The 27618-nt window shown below is 39.4% G+C and overlaps 2 protein-coding genes across 4 annotated transcripts in view; one reads left to right on the top strand and one right to left on the bottom strand.

The window, feature by feature from the left end:
• Positions 1-8356, top strand: part of TRMT2A (tRNA methyltransferase 2 homolog A) — a 10053-nt gene extending 1697 nt beyond the window's left edge. Inside the window, exons 3-12 of one of the 2 annotated variants that reach the window (XR_010615664.1) lie at positions 301-482; positions 1351-1465; positions 1712-1827; positions 2430-2541; positions 3546-3668; positions 4277-4352; positions 4838-4954; positions 5183-5279; positions 5607-5969; positions 6084-8356. Coding sequence is in view for 1 of the 2 variants with exons in the window: in XM_065692882.1 (XP_065548954.1) it covers positions 301-482; positions 1351-1465; positions 1712-1827; positions 2430-2541; positions 3546-3668; positions 4277-4352; positions 4838-4954; positions 5183-5279; positions 5607-5895 (1227 nt within the window). In the remaining variant the exon portion in view is untranslated. Of the gene's footprint in view, positions 1-300; positions 483-1350; positions 1466-1711; positions 1828-2429; positions 2542-3545; positions 3669-4276; positions 4353-4837; positions 4955-5182; positions 5280-5606; positions 5992-6083 lie in introns of those variants that run through there. The other variant, XM_065692882.1, reaches the window with a different exon arrangement.
• Positions 6919-27618, bottom strand: DGCR8 (DGCR8 microprocessor complex subunit). 2 transcript variants are annotated; one of them, XM_065692880.1, is made up of 14 exons: positions 27462-27618; positions 21007-22007; positions 20394-20556; positions 19370-19512; positions 18296-18578; positions 16495-16692; positions 15820-15921; positions 14530-14628; positions 13250-13332; positions 12491-12591; positions 11948-12054; positions 11607-11734; positions 11071-11184; positions 6919-10710 (listed from the first exon to the last, which is right to left on the bottom strand). In XM_065692880.1, the coding sequence occupies exons 2-14, from the start codon at positions 21727-21729 to the stop codon at positions 10627-10629; spliced, it is 2328 nt and encodes a 775-aa protein (XP_065548952.1). In that variant the 5' UTR covers positions 21730-22007; positions 27462-27618; the 3' UTR covers positions 6919-10626. The 2 variants fall into 2 exon arrangements, with proteins under 2 accessions (XP_065548952.1, XP_065548953.1); XM_065692881.1 differs by lacking the exon at positions 27462-27618 and adding an exon at positions 26738-26807.

Genomic DNA, 27618 nt, shown 5'->3' with positions numbered 1-27618 from the left:
TTGATATTAACTAGATATTCTAACTTTAAAATTAATATGCTGTCCCTAGTAGCTTGCATTCTGGGCTGATACATTCTTCAACAGAGGCAATATTTTTCTGTTTAAATAGCAAGATTTACTAAGAAGTTTTCATTATTGCTGTTCTCGTATATTAAAATCCATTAATATCTTCCATATGAACTGAATGTCCTATGTTCACATACAAATACACTTAACCGTATGAGGGTTGCTTCAGGAAAAACTTGGCATGTAGAGTTAAGTGCTATGTAAATATCTCACATAACTTTATTTTCAATCTAGACTGAATATCGCAACAAATGTGAGTTCTTGATTGGGATTGGTGTAAATCAAGAAGACAAAACTGTGGGTTGTCGTCTTGGCAAATATAAGGGTGGTACATGTGCTGTAGTGGAGCCATTTGATACTATTCACATTCCTGCTATTGCCAAAAAAGTAGTAAAAGTTTTCCAAGACTACATAAGGTGAGCACAAGTACAGTGATTTCTTGGTAAAGGTTTTGATATCCTACTCAAAAATATCTTTAAAGCTAAATATTATGACAAGCTTAGTGTTTGCTTTGACCTTTATGACCTAAGATGTACCAGTCTCAACGTTCAACAGATCTTTGGTGCTTACATCTTGTACTTACATCACTGTGCAGTTTTCCCTTGCTCTTGCTCAGCTGTTCAGAGATGGAGTTACATGTACCAGCCAAATACAGCGTTATCTCAAGTAATGGGATGTATAAGTCTACAATAAAATGTGCCTGTTATTTGAGAGCTTCTTCCGCTAATTGTAAAGAAATACTCAGAAAAAGGCTTTTTTGAAAGAGTAATTTGATAACAAATGTCAGTTGCTTCCTTGGATTAAGAGAAGAATCAACAAGGAATAAAATGAAAGTTGTAAATTTAAGCAAGAGTATTTCTGGGGAAATGGAGTGGTTTCTTTAAAAAGCAACTAAATCGTCAAAAATGGAAAGCTCAGAAGAACTATGAAGATGGAAAGTCTGAACTTGGTATGAAGCACACAAGCCAATGAAGGTATTATAAAAAACTGGGTCATCTGCTGAGCGCGGTGAGAAGCTGCCTGTATCCTATCTGTAATTTTGGATGGGTTAAAATGGGCAAGAGAGTAGTGAGAAGCAGGGACAGATTATTTTGCATTAGGAGATACCATCTTCTTCATTAAGATGTGGAAGTCATTCTTTTCTTGACAAATCAATGTAGCCTCTGTTTGTACTTAACATTTTTCATCACTTTGCATAGTGAGCTGCTTTTGTTTCAATCAGCTGTTGAATGTTAGGCAAAAAAATAGTTCTCTGTTAAGTAACTGAGCTTCTGAAAATTGCAGGTCAACTCCTTACTCAGTTTACAGCCCAGAAACCTATGAAGGTCACTGGAAACAGCTCACTGTCCGTACCAGCAGGAATGGCCACATCATGGCAATTGTTTATTTTAATCCTCAGGTATTTAACTTGATATATAATGTGCAGCCAGACAAATAGCTTTAAAATAACATAAATTTGATTTTATGAATAGTGCATGTGAAAGAGAAATATTATTTGGTGAGGTTACCTTCTATTACTACCCTTCTGTTCAGATGAATCTGATACATGGAAGTGAACAAGTAATTAATATAGAATGCATACACTAAATCATATCTTTAAGTCACTAAGATAACTATTCTTTGTTCTTTCAAATGAAACCTTTAGAAATTAAGTAAAGAAGAGCTGGCTGACCTCAAAATCTCTCTGGCAAAGTACTTCACGGAAGGGATGGGAAAGATCAGTGGTGTTACTTCTCTCTACTTTGTGGAAGAAGGACAAAGGTGAGAGAGTCGACTTTGCTTTGGGGGGTTTTGTTGTTTGCAACCAAAAAGTAGGTGGCACTTCCACACCACTGTTTTGTCTGTTTCACATAGCAGCAGTGTTACTTATTTGGTGAACAGTTGTTTATCTTTTCCACAAGAGACCCCTGAAATTTCCCATTCTCCTGTAGTACTCAGGTGGATAAAGGCAGGGAATAGTTTCAGTGGGTGAACCCACTAGTTGCTGGCTGCCAAGCTGTAGAAGTATTTACTGCAGTAGATGGATATTTATTATGAGCAAGTAACTTCTGCTCCCTTTCTTCCCTGTTTCATGTGATTGTTTGATTGCACCATCCTCTTACACAGAGTACAAGGCTCACGCTTCATCTAGAGACAGTGTAGGTCCCTACTGTTGACATCAGTGGAACAACTGTACACTGTCAAAAAAAAAAATGGCCAAAAAGGCCATCTCTAAAAGGATATGATAAATGTTGGCCCACTATAAATTACTGCTTAGCCTGTAGTGCTGCAGTTTTTAAGATGACTAGAGCTTTGGTAAAAATTCTGACAAATGTGTTTGTCTTCTCTTTTTTCTCTGCCTCCCTGGGCCTTCCTCCTGCCAGGAAGTCTCCCAGTCTTGAAGACTTGCCTTTGGAGCACGTGGCTGGTGACAAGTACATATATGAAGAACTTCTTGGCCTAAAATTTAGAATTTCTCCTCATGCATTTTTTCAAGTAAGGACGATACAACTTGCCGATTTGACTGGGTTTGCATTAATGCCCTTAAGCTTGGCTAATGCTGGGTAACAGGATGTTATACAGCTAGAGATCTAATCTTTTAGATACTTGGTATGATTAAATACCTTTGAGTATTGTGTTTGGCTGTAAAAACAGTGAATGAGTGTAAACATGATGGGAGCATGTTGAAGACAACTTTTTGTTGCTTTTTATTAGTTCAGTACCATTTGCCTCCTGTTGAATGGCAGCCTGTATGTACACAGGACATACAATAGGGAGTTCAGGAGTCTTTGTAGTACTAATTTTTTCATTGGTGTTCCAAAACTTATTTCTACCCTTGTAACACTTCAAAACCTCAGTAGGTGGCCTTTATCATTGAAATGGAAAGTACTGAAATAGGAAGGAAGCATATAAATGCTTTGAAGCTAAACTCTATTTTCTATTATCTGCCATAGATTACAGATTGTTTCCCGCACACACATAGTGTGCTTTGCTTGCTCTTCAGCACAAAGACACTTGCTCTAGAGGCGCTGGTTTAGAAAGCTACTTCCTTAACCGTGATGTGTAACTATAGAATTTACTTCAAAGCAGTATTACAACAAGGTTAAAATCGTCTTAGTTAGATTCTAATGGTTTTGAGTCTTTCCTACTTCCTGTTCAAGGAGAGGAAGTATTTTTAAAGTCCAGACTTCACTTTATTGCTTAGTATTTTGCTTAATTAATTTGCTTGCAGCCTCCTCTTGATTCCAGACTTGCTTTTTAGGTACTACAGGACAAATCATGTTTTTACTAGAACAGAGATAACAAAACATTACTTCTCAGAGAGAATTGAGTGAGACTGTAACAATGGAATGGTGACGTCTTAACACGTGCCAGTCTAGATCAGTTACATGGGATTGCAATTTACGTGTCAAGTTGACTTGTTTCTTAGAAACAAGAAAAATATATGTGCACATTTACTCTTTATGAAGAAGTAGATCTATTGAAGCATAATTTCACAGGTAAACACGCAAGCTGCAGAAGTGTTGTACACTGCCATTAGAGAATGGGCACAACTGAGCCAAGAGAGCACGGTACTTGACATTTGCTGTGGTACAGGAACCATTGGGATTTCTTTGGCAAAGGTGAGTAATTTCTCTTCCTGGGTATAAGCTACTTCTAGAGACCTACATCTGTTAGTCATGCTTAACTCGATGCATTTGAAATGCAACACATTATATCTTAATTTTCTGCAACTAGTTTCTAATTCAACTGCCTGTAGCTGCTTTACCAAATCATGATGTAATGTTCTGCCTTGTGTTCAGCTGCCTAAATGATTTTGAAACCAATAGTCAGAGAGAATAATAGTTCTGTAGGATAGCCAAAGTTTACTAGAATCTATCTATCTCCTTAACTGGTTTGGACTATCTCAGAAAGCTTTGGATATGAATAACCAATGTTTACTTACCTCATTTTTAGAGTAGAGCTTGCTAGACCATATAATGGAGTCTGCTCCCCAAAAAGGCCAGCATAACTGGAGTCTTACCTGCAGGTTGGGATGATACAATTTCAGTTTTAAGAGTCCCCAATTATTTGCATGGGTATTTCTCAGCCTTTTTTCTGGCTGCAAGGCAGTAATTCTCTGGCCAGGTACTAGTCACTGTTCATGTACAGTAGTTAATTAACTGGTGATGTTCTGAATAATGGTTCAATTTACATACCACAGACAGATCTTTTTCCGTTGATTCTATAGCAAGTAAAGAAAGTGATTGGAATTGAACTCTGCCAAGAAGCTGTACAGGATGCCAAAGTGAACGCCCAGATCAACGGTTAGTTAAGCTAAACCACTTAAGATCTTTGTTAAGAAGTATAGTAGTTGTATTGCTAGCTTCTCTTCACCTTATCTAAGCAGCTTGGAATTACATGTTGTTGATAGTAATCTTGTCCATTTTAAACATTTAATCTCTCTTGAAAACAAACACTGTGTTAGGCTGCAGGATCGATTTTCCTGTTGACTAACAGCTCTTCTTTTTCTGCAAAAAGAAAACAAAGATTTTGGTGCAGAAATGAGCTGAAGCCACAGTTGCCCCCATGAAGAAAACATTAACAGTAGCTGTTTTTCGTGGGGTTTTGCTTTAGTCCAGATAATGGAGGATACCCAAGTTACTGTTGTTTAAGTGATCTTTAGTACCAGCGTTTGTTTAAATTACACTAAACACTTCGTAGTTTGTAAAGCATCCCAAATTCATATCCAGTTTGAGGATACTAAAGATGCTTTGACAAGTACCCTGATAACATTTTTTTTTTTTTATAGAACTGACTAATATTGAATTTCACTGTGGGAAGGCTGAAGATATTGTTCCTTCCCTCATTAACATATTAGCTCCTCAGAACCCCATTACCATTGTGGATCCACCACGAGCAGGGCTGCGTAAGTTTATCTTCTCTTACGTTTTTAAGTCTGTTCTCAATGGTGATTGGTGGTAAACTTCAGAAAACACCAGTGGAATAAATCAAGCAGGAGGCTTCAGGGATAGCTTGAAACATCTGGGTATTGCAGTGGTTTTGTTCAGGCTAGTCTCGCCTGGAATTTTTCTGTGAGGCTGGTGCACACAGAACTATTTGTAGGTAAATGGCTCTCTTGGTTTTGATCATTTAGATTCCAAGGTAATTCTCGCCATCAGAAGAGCTGAACACCTGAAAAAGCTTATCTATGTATCCTGCAATCCCAGAGCTGCAATGAATAACTTTGTAGAGTGAGTATTTCTTGTGTTAAATTGAGTAAGTAAATGTGGTAAGAAAAATACGTGCTTCCTGGGGAGGAGGATGGTGTTGGACTTCTAGTTTGAAGCCACATTCACTGAAGCTTAGCACCTTTCACCAGAAAGGGTTAGATCTGCCACACAGCAAACCAGGACCAGTACTGCCCAGTCAGCAAGTCATAATGGAGATAGTATGGGTGGTGAATAACCCTATCATGGAATTGCAGCTTGGGGAAGAAAAACTTTTTTTGGAAGAGTAGCAGTTAGGAACAGTATACTAAAATGCTAATACAGTTCTTTGTTCCCTTTGTTCCCATCAAGCCTTTGCCGGGCCCCTTCCAACAGGGTGCGAGGAGCCTCCTTCCGCCCCATTAAAGCGCTGGCTGTGGATCTCTTCCCTCAGACCAAGCACTGTGAGCTACTGATACTCTTCGAAAGGGCTGACTATGCAAATGGGAACTCTGCTGAAGCAGCACCTGCTGCTGCTCAAGCCACATTGTCAGGACATGACTCTGAGCCCTCAGATGGCACCAACCCATCAAACACTGATGCAAGCCAAGCAACCTGCGTATGTTTAGATCCTGCACTTGAGGAGAAGGAATCGGCTTAACTCCTGAGAGAGACTTGACAGAAACTACTTTTGCTTGTTAACAACTACAATACCATTGTTTCTGTAACATCCAGGTAATAAATCTGCACAGAGTAATTGCAAGGCTTCCAAGTTATTTTATCATATCAATCTCGGTTAAGTTTCATCATGTACTTTTAGGCCAAATGCTGCTTTTCTTCTGCCCTCAGGAAGAAAATCAAGTGAGTGAAGTAACATCTGGTGGTCTTGCTCTTGACCCACTTGAAACAGCTTCAAATCCAGTACGCCATGACTACATTCAGATAGATACAATTACTTGAAACCTGGGCTGATTCTTAATGCACCACCCCTTCCAGTGCACGTATAATACGCCACACTGTGTTAGTGAATAGCAGCTGTATATCAACAACTAAAGGACTGAGCAGTAAGGAAAACCTGCCAACCAAGGGAACACAGTACTGAATTCCCAAAGCAAGTGATGTAGTCACAGAGACCTGTAACTGCCCGTACTAACTCCTTTCATCCCTCAATCTGTCACAATAGCACCAGGCCTGTTGAGCAAGCCAGTAAAGATGGAGCAATCTGAAATTTCCATAAATCCTGCACTTGCTGAATCATCATGAGGAAGCAACAAACTCATATTGTAGTAAAAATGCTACAATGTCCACAGCTGAAATCAGTTTTATTCCAAGACTGTTGTGTCACTGACACTACAATAAAGGCTTTCCTAGATCATTTCTTAAGCCATACAAGTGAAGCCGAGATGACCTCACTCCAAGCATGCCCTCACCAGTGACAGCTTACACCCAGGTATCATTTCAGTAAAAATACAAATTCCAATTAAGCTTTAATTTCATTCCAACTGATGTCTGACTATGTAAACATTAAATTCCTTACCAAAAAAAAGAGCAAATCAGTACTTCCAGAACCAATGAGCCTGTAATAGATTTAACTTCCATTTAAAAATATGTACAGGGATCAAGGAATAAAAGTTCCTTTTTCTAAATACGCTTAATCTATTGCAATACTGATCACACTGGAGCGTTTTATAATATCAAACTTTATTGCTCAAAACTAATTGTTTGAAAAATACACATGTAGTACTCAAAGACCAAACACAGAGGATTATATGATTGTGCAGAAAAAAAAGCAAGCAGAGGCTCAGTGACAATGAGGCTTTATAGTTGTACCAATTCAGCACGGGCATCAAGCAGCTGCACCCAGCACGACTCAGACCGCAACCATCATCACCTACTTGGGCAATAAGAATTAATTCCAGGTTGGTGGTTGTTTCATTTTCTCAGATACGCATCAGAACACTGTAACTGATGATTTTATTTGGTTAACAACAGAATGGCTTTTTGCACTTCACATTTCTTTCCAGGCAAAGCGAGGAGGTTCTCGCTCCCTGAATTTCACTCCCGAACCAAAGTACAGTCTAGAGAGTTAATAAGATCTTCATGATGCTTTTTAAATACTTGGATATTACGTGTAAGTTTTTTATAAAGCCTAACAGCATCACAAGAAAGTGGAAGGTTACATACAACAGTTAAGTTTATGCATAATAGTCTTTCCAAACTTCTGAGTACCCAACTACTTCATCAGTTTTGTTTAATAAATATGGAAGAAAGAGCTGGATGCCTGATGTTTAAATAGGTAGCATCTGACTATTAAGTGGAAGTCACAGTAAGTTTTCCATCAGTACCATAAAGATTTGAATGCACACTAATCCTTAAAGTCAATATACCACACTTTTGTCAAGAAGCACATAATATGCAAAGCACAAACTGTCCAAGTCCCAAAGAGATGGAACAGTTCTTAAAAATACACTCCATCCCTATAAAAATACCCATCCTCCTCTGGCTATAGAAGGGATAAATAACAAAGATCAGTGACAAAAGCAGCAGTTGTTTTATGCATTCGTACAGTCAAGATCTAAACCTTTACAGCCGATTACCTAGAAAACACACAAGTTACACGACAAGTTCAGGATACATCTTGAATCACACTGTAAGTGTTCATGCAGAAGCTGAAGTTAATGCAATGATCTATCCTCTATCACAGCAGCTCGTGCTTATGTGCAAATGCAAGACTGTTACACTCCAAACAATAGTAAACATTAAAACACAAGAATACTTCACAATGACATAAACAGCAGTTAAGTTGTTTGTTCCAGCAGTTATTGCGCTATTTTCTGGACATCTCTCCAGTTAAAGGCTGCAGCAAGGTCTAATACCATCTTTTTTGTTTGTTTTTGTTTAGAATGCATAATATACGTTCTAGGCTTTGGTTCACAATGAAATCTCTGGATGTTTTCATTAAGGGCAATGGTCACCTTGTGATTCTGATAGTGGCAGACTGAGGTAATACAGCAATCCTCTTAAAAATAATGAAAACAAATTTGTAAGCGAGGCATCTATGTATATTCTGCAGGTGACCTGCAAATGTATTGACATTCTGGTACCAGAAAAATAAAGATATCTACAAGGGTGATTTGTCTTTTACAGTGCCATCCAAGTACATATTTTTCTGCTGAAAACACATAAGCTGAAGTAAAACCTACCCAAAAGAGTAGTACAGTTAGGCATAGGAGATAGAAGCCCTGTCTTTATTAAAAGAAAACAAAAAACCAAACTAAAACCAGACAAACAGTAATCACTGCTTGTCACTACTGCACCAAGATTATATACCCTTCAGAAGATGGAGATATATTAAAGCTATACAAAAAAAAGCAGAGGCAGTGTTTTTTTGCTTTTGTCTTTTTAGATAGGCCACTTCTTTAAATAATAGTTTATGTATAGTCTTCCAACTACCCGTATCCTGTCACAGCAGGATTACAACTTGTGAAACTGAAAAGCTAAATATAATAATATAAAATGGGTGAATTCTTATTTGCAGAGACCTCCAAGCACATCACTCAAACACAGAAATGGGTAAGACTCCATGATTCCTCCTGTTTAGCTTCAAACATTCTATGCGGCATTATCTAATACTACAGCTATAAATTAAAATCTATGTATTTCCAAAACAACAGGTGATAATAAAAGGAGGTCTTACAATACTGATGCCAATATTGTTAAAATCCAGTAGGCACTAAGTTCATACTGCAGCACTCTATGTAACACAGTAAAAACAAAACCAACCAAAACCCCAACCAACCCCCTCCCCTCCAGCCCCCAGATCACTGTCCACGTACGTACCAGGAGCTACAGCAATTTTAACTGAGCAATCCCTCTCCTAAGAGGAGGATGAAATGCAGCAGTACAACCCTTGGCCACCCCCCAGAAGGCCTACCACCACCTTGGTTTTCACTCTCTTCCTTAGGAACAAAGCAAAGAACCCACAGAAATGGTTCCAAGAGAAGACTTACTGCAACCACCCACTAAAGGTCCTCACAGGAAGAACGAAACCCCCAGCCCAGTGCTTTCACTACAGCCTCAACAGTTCCTTCTGTGCTTCACTGAAAGCCTCAGATGACATCGTGAGTACTGCCTGGTTTACAAGATTGTATGTAATAGTAGTTGCATATTTGTGATTTTCTCACTTATCAGTATAACCTGTCATGGTCTCATTCTACTCATTACTCTATATCATAAGCCAAATCTACATTCTAATTTTCATTGCTGAAGTTACACTTCTTCTTTAATAACTAAAAGTGTAATTAAAGTAAAACCAAACATTCTTAAAACCCCCTAACTTGCTGCAGTTACTTCAGGTTTCTTAGGGTTGTGGTTTTTTAATGCTTTGCTTTCATGGTGCTAATTAAGACTTAGTTGATCAAGTCTGATGGATTCTGACACCAAACAAATGAGAAGTTATTTTATTGCTGGGAGAAGGAAGCGGAAGGTCTTTAAACACATCATTGGCAAAATATTTTCAGACTGTCAACCACCATCAGCTGCGTTTTGGCTCCAAGCTTTGAAAACAGCCTTCCAAATTACAGTTCTTATTTTCATCAAATAAATAGGGCCATATTTCCCCCCCTTTCAACTGATCTGTAAACTAACACAGCTAAGCCCCAGTAATTTTGGATATCCAGCCTGTTGCTTTTAACACTACCAGGTATACTTGTTCTGTTCAAGTAATAAAAAGTCTGCATACTGTGATCTCAGATAACTAAGCCTGGCAGGAGACAAAAAACAAACCAGAAAGAAACAGCGTTACTGGCCTAATCCTATGGCATTAGGAACATTGCTCATCACTGTCATGTATTTGTCACCAAAGTGTCTTATCAGTGCATATTATTATGTGCTGAAATGCAACAAAACTTTTCACAAAAATACTTTTAGGCATGTTCATACAAGAAGGTGTACATATATTTCTTTTATATATACATATATATGAATGTGTGTATATATATAATATCAGCTTCAACCTGTACATAGATATTCTGAATTTCATCCTTAAAAAACACATCCACTTCAAACAGCATGGATGGCTTTGCAGGAAAAAGTGCTTGATTGATTTCATCCTGTGTGAACATGCCTGTCCTCTGTGCATTTGCCCAAGTAGAGATCTTTATGATCAATCCTTTAAACGTACGTGTATCAGAGGTATTAAAACAAGGAAAACAAAAAAGAAAATAAAATAGGAAGAAGTAATATTGCCCTGATGATGCAAAAAGAACAATGCATAACTGAAGCAGCTCGGATTTTAAAAGTTATCTTGCATTCTGCAGCAAACAATTTTTAAATAATTGTTGAAAATCTAGTTCCTCCATTTGTTATTGCTCCCCACTTGTAAGTTTTCTCATTAGACATCAACAGTACAGAGAGGCTCGCTAGCAGGCTGAGCAGACTCCACTATTGTCATCTTGGGCTTCTTTCGGGTTTCCTCCTAAAAGAAGGTGAAACAAACCCCACCACAGTCATAAAGAGAATATAATCATAAACTGTTATAAAAGTTTGAGTAATTTTAGTCAAACTTGTCTCAATGGTTGTGAAAGGTTAACTTGTTCTAATGTTAAATATAAATACAATGAACTAGGCAAAATGAAGTTATAAGTTTAAAAGACAGGATGAAAAGCTCTCTAAAAGTAGCCCTCCTGCCCTCCCCCCAGAGTTCTGAACAGCTCTGTGTGACATACAGTCTAAAACAATTCTGGTGGTTGTCAAGTCTGACCCGTTGCATTCTTCAATAAATACAAAATTCAATGTAAGTATTTCTTCAAGAGCACACAGAAAAGCAAATACTCACTCTTTCTTGTGCCAGTTTTTTCATTTCTTCCTGCAGCTTGTTCAGGATGTGCAGATTTGGCTTGTTCTTTTTGGCATACTGCTGAAGCTCTATCACACTTTTATCAGAGGTTTCCTATTCAACAGAACCAAAAGCAGCAGCAGGTGAGCTTTTGTGATGAAAAAAATAAATAAAATAGGTGGAGCAGAAGTTGAACCGGTGACAGCTGTACTTCCTGAAGTAACAGCAGGTACTGCCACAAGTGCGTTAAATATTAACTAGGTTATAGAATTCTGACATGGAAGATTCAGGATCGACACGGTTACTATTGTTGATGAAAACACTTATGTTCTGGCAGCAGCAAGGCATGAGAATCAATTCAGAAGGATTGAGACCTGCTCGGATGAATACAGTGCCTTTACCTTGATAGGGAGCAACGCTATTACGCCAAAACAGGTACCATTTAAGTTTTATGGTAACTAAATTTAAAACTGAACAAGTCCAAAAGCAAATCCACAAACTCAAGGTAGGTTACAACCAAACAAAATCATGTTCACCTGTTTAACCATCTTGCTGTTCTCTCTCCCATACATACGCAAGAGAGAGCCCCAATTCTTCACATGTGGATGCAGTAGCTGTAGGATTTTCTGAGAAGCTAGTTGTTTTCCCACTCTCTTGTTTTTGCCTGTAAAAATAATAATGAAAATATGTCAACACCAGCACATAATCGGGTGCACACCAATATTTACTTGTGTTACTCCAAACTGAGATACCAGAGAAGAGTAAAATAAGCATGTAGCAAGCCAGACAGCTGAAAAAGCACCTACGAAGTGCACAACAGATGAGAGCAGGAAACAAGGAAGATATTATCAGAGGTCACACTAAGTACTATACTTACACCAGCCTCGCACCGTGTGCTTGCCACAAGTCATGACATATTCACTCTTCTGATTTTTACCAGGAATCACTTCGAACTTTATGGTTGTGTCACCCATTCCGTGGTTTCTTAAGCACAAACAAAATCAGTATCATATACTATGTAAAACTAAACCCAACTGAAGTGGTTGCAGTTGTCTTTGACAGTCATTGTAGCAGAATTAGTTACGTTAATAATAAATTTGTAGATGTTAATTGAGAGTTCCGGTTCAGATCAGTAATTTAACTTGAATGGAAAGGCAAGTCTGTATAAACAAACCCCACATATACTTCTGTGCCCCACAACTAAATCCTAATCTCAGAAGACGAGAGATGTAAACAGGAAATGCAAATTAAAGGAAGATACAACATTAACAAGCTCTGTCCACACCATATCCCTTACAGCCAGTGTGAGGGCAGAGAGCTTGGCCAGCCCACAGACATCCCACCCACAACCAAGCAAACAATGTGCCCTGACCCAAACATCTGTACGCAGCAGCATTTGCTCCTTACTTTGCAGCCTTACCTTTTAAGGCACTCATGGAGAATCTGATATGGAGACAACAGTCCAGCTTTACTGGTGAGTTCATATACCCGTGAGTCCTCAATACTGATATGGTTAAAATACTACAAAGGAATTGAAAAGGGTTATTGCTCTTATGCACAAATGACCTTAGTACTGTTCTTAACCATGACTTCTCCTTTTCAACACTGAACAAATCCCGTTACTCTCCACTTAACACTTGAAACAGTATTTCTAAATCCATAATGAAGCTATTTACCAACAACATTAAACCTGACACATTTAAAATGTATTTGCAGGCAGAAATTTAAATAATTCCAATTTTACATTCTACAAGATGGGCATAAAAATGAGTCTTAGAAATCCTTTATCCTTTTTCCTTCCTGTCCTGGTTTAAACCAGGACATACCCTGAGGGCATTTTATCTATTTTAGCTAGTTATGAAATTCTACTTACCCAAATGCTGTGGTTTACAATAAAAGAAAACACAAAATACAAAATGTTCCAATGGGTGTTCTTTTAAAGCCATGGGAAAAATTGTCTGTTTTCTTAATGACCATTTCAGTAGTCCAGGACATACAATACAGCTTTAAAAAAAAAGCATTGTCATTGCCATAGATTTTGCTATGAATGAAGAATTTCACATTTCCACCTGACTGAGAAAACAGCGTTATGAATGTTCATTATTATTTCTAACACTGAAGGTGTAATGTTTTAAAAACCAACTCCAGCAATGACGGTCAGCAAGCCAGAATTCAGTACCTCAAGTTCTTCACTGTCTTTGGGCTTCTCCTCAGAGGTCTGTTTAACAAAGTCAGGAATAAGGATTTCCAGTGTAGCTCGAGCTGCAGAAAGTGATCGAACATCCTGATTACATTTACTTTAAACCATGATTGGAAAGAGCAACAGCAGAATGAAGCACTCTTCAAGCAATCCTCACGTCTCTCCTAGAAATATCCACTTGTGTTAGAAAACAACTTTAACAGATAAGACTGGCACCTTTTTGTAAGGAGTATATTCACCTGCACTTTATAAGGGGAAAAAAAAGAAATCTACTCTTTCAAGTTGATAATAAACGTCTCACAACTAATTGAACCAAGAAACTTCTTTTTGCAAATGCCTATGAAAGGAAAAAAATTACAATCAAATCTCATTTTAGAAGTGATGTAGAGCCCTAGGACCTAAAATTAGAGAGTTGTTATCATCTATTACTTGTTATAGGCAAATCCTAGCACTGTGTCACCAGGGCACTCAGAATCCTGGTACTGTACAAAAAACACACCCAGAATTTGCCTAAATTTTCACAGCAAAATACCTTTTTCTTGTGCACAAACAATTCTGGCCTGGCTTTGGGTGATTCAGCTACACTGACATTTCACAAGTGCAGAAAGTACCACAAGTGTATTATACATCTTTACATTTTGAGAAGTTATTTTCTCTTGATCCTAAAAAAGACATTTAAATCTGGAGATCAGTAGGAACTTCTAAAGTGTCAAGACACATTCTCGCCTAGATCTTTATTACTTACATATTTATTACAGATTTACACAATTAGAACTGAGTAATGAAAGGAAGCACTTGGAAATCAATAATTACATAGTGCAATGCAGTTATTATCAGAAAGAGAACTGCAACATCCAAAAGCTTGACGGATTTTTTTTGTTTTGTTTTTAAAGGACAAAGATTTACATTTTGCTTAAATCCATACACGGGGCATTTATATTGCAGGTGACAGTATAAATATAGAATTCCCAACATGTTCTTATTGGTTTCATCATTAGAGACAGATGCTCTTACAGCTACTTAGCACACATCAACAGTTTACAAGTAACATCTCAACTTTCTTCATCCTTTTTTATCCTAGTAAAGCCTTGAACCCAGGGTTGTCAGGAAAGTTTCTGCTACATTATTTATCCCTTCTACCAGAAGAGACCTTCTTTGACTATGACTCCTACTCGCTATTGCAAATGTGTCATCTGCAGAGCAAAAATGAAAACAGATAAACAATTCAGCAGTTGGTATTAAGAAAGGAAAAACATTACCAGCTTTATTCTTGGCAAGTTTTTTGCTGCTGGCAGTTCCTGCCCCATAAGTAACTCCATCAATAATCACAGAGGCTCCAAAAGGTTCACTTGGGTTCTCTGGAAATGGAGGAGGAAAGAAAAATAAAGCTTTTCAGAACTCCCAATGTAAAACAGTCATCATGAACATGAAATATCATCTCTATCAAGATTAGTTTTCCCTTCTTCATTTCAGTTTCAAGAGGGATGGAAATTTTTACTCTTCAGAAAGACAGAAGAACTGCTTACTCCAGTATATGAAAGACAGAGTTTTCCATTAACAGAGACTTGCTACCATGAATTCATTCTTCCAAGTGAAGCACTTTAACATTTTAAGACATCATTTGTAATCTGCCAGAATTCAAATGTTAATTCCAAAGTGTTTTGCATCCCAGTGTAAATAAAAGAGCTACACATTCTGATATTGAAAATTCAGTTACATTATGTAATGCACAGCAATAGGAATAACATAATTCTGAATAATGACTGAATAATACAAATAATAATCTGGAATAGATTCCACACTGAACTAAGATGCCCATCTTGTAATTCCTTGAATCATCACTAAAGGACTTAATCCTTTCAAGCCTATTGCTGAAAAAGGTGTAATTTTTAGCTTTGCTGTATCAGCCCCAAACCCCATCAAAAGATAAATACAGGGAATATGTTCTATACCACTTTGTAAAGCAATCTCAGATGCAGCTAGGTAAGGCAATCTGGCTGGAATTTACAGAAAGAAAATCCAACATTAATTTCATTCCAGTTATATATGCCACATGTATTTAGATTCTTTATTAAGCATCAAGTGCATTCCCCCACAGTACTTATCTAAACCTAAATTCTCCTTCAGTTGTTGTTTTCCTCAGCACTGGTATCACTTACATGGTCTCAGCAGAGCCTAACTCAGGAACTACCAAACCTCTCACACCACTGGCACAGAATAAAATTAAAGTTGTTTAAGACCTACAAACACACGTTCCCCCCGGCATCTCACATGGATGATTTTCACTAAGGCATAAATTTCCCAAGCAAAACCCCATGTTGTTATTTTAAATGTAAGACCACTCTTATCCTTAAGTCACATCGAAGATGCAGAAGATGCTTCTTAGCTAGAGTCTGACTCACGACAGACTTTCAAGACATTCCCTAGGAAAAATGTCCATTCTTTGATTGTTGGGTTTGCTTGTTTGTTGGTTTGTTTATGCAAGATACCCGAGCACGAGTTAAGCCCTTCCAAACAGCACATGGTCCATTACAAAACTTAACACTTACCACATTCAAAGAAATTGTAAACAGGGCGAACCTTTAGGACTCGTTGCATATATTCATGCAGTATGCAAACTTCAGATTTCCCATTGGGATTAATGACAAATTCTACAAAAAAGAAAACGGAGGGGAAAAGAGCTCAGTCAGTCTTTAAAAGACCATTTCTATTACAAGTAAGTAAATAAATAAATCAAAGCTCCAAGGAGTAAGTGCCACTCCTCATGCCACAGGATGCAACTGCACAGTAGTTCTTTAGCTGTACCCGTCAAACTTATTTAAATTTCTGTTTTTAATTGTAGGATTTAATCTGGATCAGTCTGGCATTTTAACCAGTCCATAACGTGAGACCAGTTAAAGCAGGTATAGAATTGAGAAGCCAGCAGCATTGAGTGACTAGACTGGAGGATTTTCAGTAACAGCCAACAGTAACAAGTAGCTGAAGGTAGTAACCAGTTACCAGGACAGCAACCTTAAATACAAATCCTTTCATTTAGAAATTATTCTTTTTATTAGTAAGTATGTTTTGACAGTATTCTTCCTTTCACTGTGTAGTGAAATTTAAGCACACAGAATTCTAGAACAAGAAAGTGGACTTATTACAGGATTTTTCTTTTCAGTCAAGCTTAGAACTGCAATTAGTCTTTGATACAGACTATTTGAAGTACAGGTAAACGAACTAACCTTTCTTTGTAGGGGCATCTTGCACAGACAAGGTAATGAGTTTCTGGTTGGCAGGCAGAATGGGCCGCTCGGATTCTGCCTGTTTCCGCTTCATCTCGCGGTTGAACTGCCGTCTCTCAGCCCAGGTTCTGAACTTTTTTACAGTAACTTGTTCAAAGTCAAAACGCTTTTCAAGATAGCGTCTAAAATCTTCTAGATCTAAGAGACACAAGCAAGTTACTCTCTACCACTTAGCAAGCATTAAGGTCACTACTTCTACTGTTTTAAACATGTTATCAACACTTTTTTAGACTAGGCGCAAAAGTAACGTACTCAAGGTTAAGAGGCTATCTTATACTAACAGAACTAATTACAAGTTCTTCTGTTACTGGGTCAAGTGCAAAACATTTGTGCAAACTAGAAAACGGGGAGGGGGAGCATTCTGTTCTGTCACTTGAAGATTTTACTAAGCCATAACTAGTGTAATAGCACAACTTGTAATGAAACACCAGTAATTGCTTTATTTCATCACCTATTCACCTCAGTATCTGAAGCAAGGTGTACAGTGAGCAGTAACAGCAGTAACTAACACTATTAGACTCAGTCTCCTGAAGCCTGACCTGACTACAGCTGCCATGAAACGCTACATAATGACATTCCATGAGTAACCTCTGGCCTCTAAACAGGATTTAACACATTCATCTTCACATACAGAGTACTAAAACACTGTCGTCGTCCCCCCTGAAGTACAGCTGCTTCTCCTTTATAGGATATCTTTGCAGATGTAATCAGCAAAAGTAAAGAGCAGCATCCCAAGATGTAAGCAAACAAAAGCAAGCTGCTGGTATTGTTTCCTTCCACAAGGCACTCCACATGCAAGTCACACTTATACTTGAGCACTCAGTATTTTGTTCTCAGTAACACAGAACTGATCCTATTTAGAGAGAGAGACAGACAGATGAACTTCATGTAGAAAATAACTGAGTTTTGCTGCTAAACATAGATTTTTTCTTTTTTAACCCATTGGCATGTTTTAGACTGAACGAGGACAGACATTAACAAGTGTTATGTCTGAACACTGCAAAGGTAAGTGGCAGACTACAATCATCAATACTCTGAGCAGCAGTATGTTACTTGGATGGTACTATCAGATATGTAGTAGTTTGTGGTAAGTGGCACATGAGCTTTCTCTCCAGGTTCCTCTGTAAGTTGGGCTGTGATTTCAGCATGACTTCTTTAGGCAGCTTTTTGTGTAAAAGCTATCAGACTTGCATAAATACAATAATGAAGCAACACACCCCTTTGTATGAGTGCAGTTATATTTACATAAAACTTACTCTGCTAGGTTTAAACCAGATTTGCTTGTTTGCACAACTGCACCATTTACCTTAAGAGTAATCATACTGAAAACAGATACAATTCAGCCAGTATAGAGACTGCATAGAACAGCCTAAATAAAGAAGTCAAACACTCTTGACAACATCAATTCATATGTACACATTGATTTAACTGGTTCTTAAACTGAGATAAAGTCTACAGGACTAAACTTTTTAAATGTTCACATTTTTGTGTGCAAACCTTTTGCATGTGGACTGTCAGCAAAAGCCTCCCCTGTTTTTCTTGCTGTTAAAACCAAACTTTATTTCTAATACTGGATCTATTTTTTGAGATCTTTGCATACAAAAAACTATGCATAAAGACAAGTGAGCACTTGATCTCAGGCAAGGTATTATTCAGTTACCAAGTCTGGAATAAAGCATATGCATCCTAAATGCCATTAACTCAGCTCCAGCCAAGAAAAGACTCTATTTTTCATACATACCTACAGATTCATCTTTACATACTTCAACTTTGGCCTTAACTTGTCCTAAGGCTCCTTGTGCTGCATCTCCCCCTGTAGGGTCTTTCTCATCTAAAGGCCCAGAGTCAGCAGCAGTGGAATCTGGTTCTTCTGTTTGGCAGTCCAGTTCTGAAGATTTATCTAGGTGCTTTACAGGTGATACTTCCCCATTTGGGGTTATGTCATTGTTTTGTTCCCTTTCCTCATTTTCCTTCATTTTTTTGTAATGAAAGCAGGGAATGCTAGTAAGGGGAGGATCATGTTTCTGCAAATATAAAATACAAGGGGTTTCAGTACCTCAAGGTCACCAAAAGCAACACTCAAAACCGAAAGATGTTATCAAGATGGAAGTTACTTTTATTTACTTTATGCTCAAGGTTCTCTTTGGTCAGCAACCTTATTCTACTCAAGGTCTGAGTACATCCATTCCTATGATTTCTTGGCACTGTATAGCTCTGATACTAACCTTCAAAGTATATTTGTTGTTTCAGATCCAAGCTATATTCTGTTCAATCACTTCCAAATCATAGAATAGTTAGGGTTGGAAAGGACCTTAAGATCATCTAGTTCCAACCCCCTGCCATGGGCAGGGACACCTCACTCTAAATACTACATGCTTTCACAAAATCCATTGAGCTCTCTTGGGGTATAAGCCTATGATATTAAACCCAATGTGCAAATTCCTTGGGTTCAATGTCACATGCTTACTTCCAGAATGTGGACCAGAAGCCACAGCTCAGGCTGGTTTATAGCTACAAATAAATTATCTATTTCGTGGTGGAATAAAGCCCACATTTTGCAGCCACACACTAGAACGACAAAGGCACCAAACAAGATTTTATTCATTTTAACTGCCCAAACTCACCACAAAAACTGAAAAAGAAAACACTAAGAAAAATCATATTATAGTTTCAGAAACAGAGGAATTTATTTTTCAAATACCTTAATTCTAACACTGGAAAGAAGCCTGCTAAAGTAGAAAACCAGTCATCTGTTTGCAGGAACACGCCTCATCCTTAGATCTCTGTAAGTATTTAAGTAATTGACAGCTCTCACCCTTATGCTTCCTGTTCCCAAGAAATAAGGTCTAGACCAGGTAACAACTCTAGATTCCCTGTGCAGATATACAGGAATGCCCGAGTTATGGAATGTCATGATCCATCCATCTGGCAAAGGTTCTGTAGGAGGGCGGCCACGACCTTTAAAACAAAGAGCAGTTTTAAACTGGGACAGACTGCTCAGACAAACAGAAAAAGAAGCAGTTTTTATTTTTATTGCTTTTTCTGTCTCAAAGGATAAAATGACACTGAAACGAGACTAAAACAGGTTTTGGTTTGCTTTAATAAAAAGGCACATGCTTCTAAACCACATTAAATCCTGTGAAATTACAGATTCCATTATGTTTACAACCAAAAAGCAACGGTAGCACTAATTTCTATACAGACTGATTTGTTCATTTCAGCAGTGAATTTTCTCTTCTCTTTAGTCTTCTTTATGTATTTATATCATCACAAGCATCACTGTATTTAATGGAAAAGTCATACTTGCTTTTGAAACAACTGAATTTTCCATTAAGATTTTCCGTACTTGACACTCGGTGATGAATTTGCATTGAGACACCACCAGACCCAAACAGCCAGCAATGAGTTAGGCTGGAAGCTTGGACTTTCCTATTATATTTTTCAGCTTAAGCACAATACGAAGAAGGATCGAGTTCACAAGTACCACAAATGATCTTCAGCTGTTTTCACAGCACTGAAGTCCAAATCATCCCAGATCACCCTTGTACACCTCCCCACCAGAGGTAACATTCTTCATAGTTTCTCATAAATCCAGACACTAAAATATATTCTCATTACATGCAGCACATGGAGATCAAAACCCTCTCCAGAATCAACTTCACTGCTCAGGAATGTGAAAAATCTTATCCTATAGTAAGAAGCCTTCAACCTATGAAGTTCTGTAACATATTACCAATTTCACAAGAACTGCTACCCTACACTTTGCTTGCTAAGATACTTTTGTTCTACAGATAAGCCACACAAGAAAGAATAATGTATTTTAATGAACATTAACTTACTTTTAAGTACAGTTTTAATTTTGGTCATCATTGGCTGCACACTCGTTTCTCCATCAGACTGGTGATCACTTTCACCAGCATATTTCTCATTTTCTAGTCTCCTTGTTTTGGGCGCTCGAAGACCCTCTTCCAGCAGAGCATCCACATCATTATCAAAGTCATCCTGCAAGAGACTTCATCAGACACTATCCTTATGCGTCTACAGCCACCCTTTCCCCTTGCAAAGAGAGAATATATTTTCACTATGTACTTCCATAGAGAGAGAGAGAAACTAGAATTTTCCAATGATTCCAGTAAAAAAGACTGAAAAATAAGAAAATAAGATTTTGTAAGTGAGAACTGGTATTTTTCATGACATAAAGAGCTGCAAATGTCTAAGAAGTGTTTTAAAAGCTATTTTAAAGCAAGGCTAGAGAAGCTGCCACACAACTCGGAAGTTGATCAAGACAATTTACAAAGGTTTTTAGCCAAAGTTCCGTCCCTGAAAACTCCACATTTCTGACCCAAGCACTGCACATTTCCAGAAAAGACTGTTTAAGTTGACACCTTTGCATATTTTTTCCCAAGCCACTTGGAAGCCTCTTACCCAGCAAAACCCTTTGTCTTTACTTACCTCATATGAGTAATTCAAGGTTTCTTCATCCACTTTATCTCTTTGAACGATTGCTTTAGATGTGAACCCTCCTCCTTCTTCATCTATTTCCATCAAATTGTCGGTAAAATCTTCTAGCTCATCCAGAACTGCATATTCTACTCTCTTTTCCTGATCAATATCATTTTCGTCATCTTTCTTGTCATCGTTTTCACCCCCTGTCCCTACAGCTTTACCATTACTACCACCGAAAGGACAAACATGCAAATCCCCGTTGACATTATTAATACCAAAATCTGTATCTGCCTTATAATCCTGCTCAACTCCAGTGTACAGAACCTTCCTGTCTTTGCTTTTGCAGCTTTCTGTAAAGCTAACGCTAATTTTGACATCCTTAAGTAACTTAAGATCTGGGGTGAACTTTCGAACTGACGGTGCATGACGAGCAGTTCTTGGGCTTTGGTCACTATTGTTAGGGTCTACTATAAGACGACTTTTGTAGCAGGCAGATCCCTTTGTGAGAAGCTGTGTTCTGCAGATACTGTGCGTGTCCCCAGCAGGGGTATCTGACTGTCCATCACCACCAGAGCCAACGTCCATTACCTCTGCGTCACTGGACGTTTGCAGGGGAGGTGGTGGAGGCTGTTCGTTAGGCGGCAGAGGTGGGGGACAAGTGTGATTCTCCACATTCATTTCTCTTGCAGGTTCTTTAGGGAGGGGAGGTACATTTTCATACTTCTCCATTTTTAAAACTACTGTTTTTAAAAAACACAACGCTTTAATAAATGTTTATACCTATATTCCTAACATGCATAAGTCCATCAAGATTGGTTTATCATGTTCTAGTCAATATGCAACACTGATGATTCAGTTAAGCTGACTACATTGTTCTTTTCATTAATGTAGACAGCTTTCAGAATCACTGTCTCAATTATTGGAAATCACAATGCATTCAGCTTAAATAGCTGAAGACTAAGACTGCATCTTCATTGGACAAGCAGCTCTCCCTTTCCTCTTTCAACCTACAAGAAGAAAAAAAAAAAAGAAGTCTTTGTCACAGAAAAAGAAATGAAAGAAATGGAAACACTGCCCCACCAAAAAGCAAAACTGTCCCTGCCTCGGGCGGAAATCACAAGTAGAACTACAAGTGACTTCTTTACAGTGAAAAAAAACAGGGTATCTGCTTTCTGAATGAGGCTGAAATGAGATTGTTTGCACTGCTTGATTTATGCACCACCACAAGAATTTGCTAACATAGTTACCTGCATAATTTGTTGACTATCTCTGCTCGGTTACAGGCAGGGCATTAAGCATGGCTCTTGTAGACAGCAAACTAAAAACTGTGTTTTGGGGGGGATTCTCCTATTTGGCATAACCTAGTATGGAGCCATACTTACCCATGCAGCAGAAAGGGTAATTTACAGTTTAAGACAATCTGCAAAACCAACAAGACTGTAACAAGTATGGTCTCATAAGACACATGGCATTTTGGAAGTTGAAGTTATTTGGTATTTTTGAAATCTCATTGGAAGTTTTAACAGGAAAACTCATTATTTACTAAAAACTCACAGAAATTACTCCCTAGATAACCACATGGTAGACATCTGAACTTCATTCCATACTACTGTGGGACTATATAGTATTTGGGCTCAGACACATAGCGTTAAAGCTCAGTTCATTCTGGAAGGCACTTAGAAACCACTGTTTTAGGTAACTTAACTGGTAAAAAAATATATTTGCTCTAAGAAATTTTACAGGGGGCAGGGGTGTGTATTTTGGGTTTGTTTGGGGTTGTTTACACTAAATGGGTTCTTTCTGCCATTTCTATAATGGCTTCTTCAATTATACTTTTGTCATCTGAGCAGCACTACACACACCTGGGGAAAGGAAGCATAATTTCTTACCTGTTATTTTGGTTTCTCCAAGTCCCACCATGCCCACCCCAAACTGGGCTTAAATATTCCTACCAGGTACAAATAAAGCAATGCTCCTCCACCCAAGGCAGCCAGCTGGCTGAATCTGCTGGCTGCCTTGGACTCAAAGGATTTCCAGGTAGTAGAGAAAGTCTACCCAAGGACTCCAGAAAGACAAACTGCAAGCCCTTAGCGTTGCTGTGTGACGTTTGATGGCAACAGGGCTGAACGTCTGGGTTGTCATGAGGGACTTACAGAAGCCAAATATAATTCTCTAATGGATTGCTATGCCAGCCCAGACAGAACAAACCAAGAGCAATAACCAAACACCAACTGGGGCAAGGCAGGGAGCTGGGAATCAAGAATTATAATGGTTAAAAACCCATACACAGCAACATACAGAAGCTACCTACCTGAAAGCTGGAGGGAAGCAAAATATACAACAGAGCAAACCCTTATTTTAGTGATGTGGAAAGAAAGTAAGTTTTGCTGGTGCAGCAGAACAGTTCTTATTTTGTGGAGGGTTTGTTTTTAATAAACTCGAAACTGTAATACATGCAATACACAAGCTTGACATGCACTGTGGAAGTTTACTAAGGAAAAGCCTCCATTTTGATAAAAGCTCTAAAAGAATCCCATCTCCTTTGCTACAAACATATTACTTTCTTGAATTAAAAAGAGCTCATTCACCAGTAAGACAAGCAGTTCTATGCATTTAAATCCATTCCATCCTGCAAGATGTTCATGCAATCACCCAAGCAGTGATCAATTCCTTCTTCTTTCAAGAAGTTCTGAAACACCTTATGTTACACAGAACACATCTAGAAACTAATCTGTATAATAACCTTCCCCCTTCCTCATCTTCAGATTAAAAAGAAAGATAAATTATTAAGTTCTTCACAATAAGTCATGAGTGTATTCATTGTTAGTTCTGAACAAAAGAATCAAAAGTCACAGTACAAGTTCAGTAACTCCTGGAAAGTAAATGCTGAAGTAATCTAATTTTTCCACCTCAGAGTCTTTACAAGACTCCCAAAAAGAGCAAACACAAGTAATTTACACAGAAATTACATACTGAAATTGGTATTCTAGAATTTGAAAGGGCACCACCTTCCCATATGACCAAGGGGCTGCCTGGTCCAACTAGAAAACCTGGTTTTGACAAGTCTTAAGACATGACTGTGAAGGCAGTTTCCACGATCCTGATACACATCCCACTCCTACGCTAAAGAGTGTTTTAATACCATTCATGTCAAAACACAAGAAATTAATCGTTACCTGCCTAGCTCTGGTAGTTCACTGATACGACACCTCCGCTCTTTGTGGAAGAGACATCCCATTATTCTATTCAAGCACTATTAACAATTAAATACTTGTTGTCTTCCCTTGCTTGTTGGCCTTGAAAATAATGAATAGCATTCCAAATCACTGCCAGGGATTGTCTACTACTCAGTACACATACTGTAGCCAGAAAAAGTACCAGACCACGATGAGTTCCAGCTAGCTTTTGCATTTCTTGCCACAAACCTGCCACATCCCCAGGGTATGATAACAGAGGCCGGCAGCTCTACAGTTACAGTGGGCTACAATACCTCTCTACGAACTACAAAAAGGCAGGGAGAAGCAGAGTAACACAAGTCCAATTCCCACGTACTTTTTTGCCAACTGATGTTACACAATATGCCTTTTACATCAGGGCTGGGAAAAAAAAAATGACCAAACCAGCAAAGCCAATAAGGATTTTCCCTTCGATATCAGGTATTTTAAAAGACAGAAGGGATAAATTCTAAAAGGATGAGTTAGATGAGCAGAAGAGCCAAAACGGAATTACATCAAGGGAACATGATCACCACATGTAAAACCAGACTTTGCATACTAGGTCATGTAATATTAGCATACAATGTAAGTCAGTCTGCCTATTGTCAGCCTCAATTAGCTTGCCCTGAAAGAACAGATTTTATTCTCCAAGGCTCCAAGTTCCATTGAGAGTTTCCGTAAGGACTCCTTAAAGACATGTGGAACACCACTGACAGCTGCAAGAGCCAGCACAAGACACTGACAACATGAATGCACAGCTCATGCTTTGCTGGTCACCAGGACATGGACATTTCACATTTTTAGTTGTCTGCTCTTATTTTAGCTGATTATTTGGAAAAGTTCCATGCCACAAAGTAAACTCAGAGAAACAGATACATGGCTAACATCTAGATGTAATGTAGCAAACTACACAGAAGCAGTGCCTTGGCTTGGTTATCTTAGAGATTACATTTTTAGGGCAGAAAGAAAAACACACTCTTTGTTAGTAAGCATCACTGCTTATTCCCACAATCAGAACATGGAGGGGGGAAGTACACAGAAAAGGGTATCTCTTTCCAAGACAGGAAAAGAATTTGTAACCAGCGCTGGCCCAACTCAAAGAGGAACTCCCTTCACTGTACAGCATATTGGCAGTCTTACAAGGGAGTTCAAGAAAGAACATATTTTCTTCATGCATACCTGTATCTGCAGTCAGGAACACTGAACAGCAGACCTCAGATCCTCTCTCCCCAAAAATCACTTCTAAAAAGAAACTGGATTCCTTGTCAGAAACTGCTTAGTGCAGTCAGTGGATCCCCAAAGGAACAGTGGCTCAGAGCAAACTCTCCTTATTTGCTATCCAAATACAAAGGTCTCCTCATCCTCTGGCTCCAAACAGCACTTCTGCAGAGCAGGATTCATGAGGCATTGATCATGCTTGAAGATCCACTCCACAACTATCTACCTTCTTCTTATCATACCTATACGTATTTTCTCTTTTTGATGCATAGTTCCAAAACCAAATTAATCCTATTATCAACTGCTGAAAAAAGGAGGGCTGAACTTACTTTCTTTAAACCAGAACAATAAGCTTCAGATAAAAAATGTTCTGTAAGTTAGCTACTACATACCAGAACTCCTTTCTCTCCCCATTATAAGTTCCAGAATAGAAAGATTCTGAAGGAAAACTACTTTGTGTAAGTAATCAAGACAGTTTCAGAAAATGAAGCTTGGGCCCAACCATAATATTATCAGTGGCAAACACAGACATGAGTGAAAATACCTCTAGTTCCTAAGACCTCATCCCATTTCAGAACGAACAGAATATCTCATTTTGGAGAGGCACCCTCAGAAACAGCAAAGCAGTTGCTGCGTTTATAGCTTGGCCAGCTTTCTGGCAGTGTGTATGGGGTTTCAATTAGCTGTGTAAAACAAGAAATGTTTTAAAGACGTCTGCAAATCAGAGCCTAGGAAGGAGAAAAACACATTCTTCTTTTCACATCACAAATAGCTTCTTGTGAAAAGAAACATCAGGCACAATGAAGCCAATTCCCCTCTCATCCTCTCAAAAAGTAGAATAATCCTGAGTCAAAAGGAGCTGCCCAAAAGAATCAGCGACCTAACTCCTTACCCAGAATTTAAACTCGGAACCCTTAAGCTTAGTTACCTACAGAGACAGGAAAAGAGGGTCACTCACAAATGGAAAACTACAGATCTAATTCCAACACCCTGAATGCACAACCTAAAGGGATAAAGACACTGAACAGGCTCACACAGCAAACTCTCAATCCCAGTTTATGAGGGAGTGATGCCTGGATGTTACAGGGCCCACCTAAGCGAGCAAACGGACATTACAGATAACCTGAAGCCTAAGGAAAAGGGGCGCAAAAGAGAGAACTCTATTTTTCCAGTAAAAAAAAAGATACAGAAAGTTAGAAGACTAAACCTTTTAGAAACTGAACGAGTTAATTTAGACAAACGTGTAACTCTGTGTCATTATCAAGTGAAAGAACACAAAAGAACCCTGAGGGTTACAGACGCACCACATTTTGCTGTCCCAGTGTACCAGGCCAAACAGAAGGGAACGGGCGGGCACAAACGCGTGGGTGAAGGGCTGCTTTTCCTTCCTAACTTCAGAGGAGACAAGACACGCGCTGCTCCCCCGTACAAACGGATGTGCTCAGCGGAAATCCTCCCCCTCGCCCTCCCTTCACCCCAGACACACACACACGTACCGCGAGACGCACCGCGCTGCAGAAACTGCCCAGGGCCGGTACTCCCCATCACCCCGACAAGGTGCGGGGAGGAGAGAAAGACATGGCGTTCCCTTCCCTTCTGCCACCCCGAGTGCAACCGCAGGGCGAGAGCGAGTGGGGATGCGGCTGTAGCCGGGGCAGTTCTCCCCCTACCAACCTGCCCTCAAAAAAAACCCAAAACCTAATCCGAGACACCAACCACAAACCGCCCTGAACAGAACAGGACAGCAGCTCTGAGGGCAGGACGCTCCGGCCGCGGGCGGGGGAAGCGCCGCACGGCAGCACCCGCGGGGTAGGGCAGCTCCTCCCTGCCCGCAGGGGCGGCAGGGTGCCGCTGCGTTCGCTCCGGCCGCTCAGGGAAGGCTCCTCACGGCTCACCCACCCGCGGCGCCGGCGCTGAGGAGCGCGGCGGGCCCCGCAGGCACCGCGGCCTGTGGGGACGGAGGAGCTCCTGCCCGGGCAGGCTCACTCGTGCCCGCCCCCCGCGCCGCGCCGAGGGGCCAGCACCCACCTGAGCCATCCCCGTGTCCCTGCCGCTGCTCCGCCAGTCGGGGTGGCTGCGGGCGAGCTCGGCCGCCTCACGAAAAGCCTCCCCCGCCCCGCGCCGCGGCCGCCATCTTTAAACGCCTGCTCGGAGCCGTGCAGTCCCCACAGGCCGGGCACCGCGC

This window comes from Lathamus discolor, chromosome 12, assembly GCF_037157495.1.
Source record: "Lathamus discolor isolate bLatDis1 chromosome 12, bLatDis1.hap1, whole genome shotgun sequence".
NCBI lineage: Eukaryota > Metazoa > Chordata > Aves > Psittaciformes > Psittacidae > Lathamus > Lathamus discolor.
The sequence above is the reverse complement of the archived record's forward strand: the minus strand, read 5'-3'. Positions and strand labels throughout refer to the sequence as shown.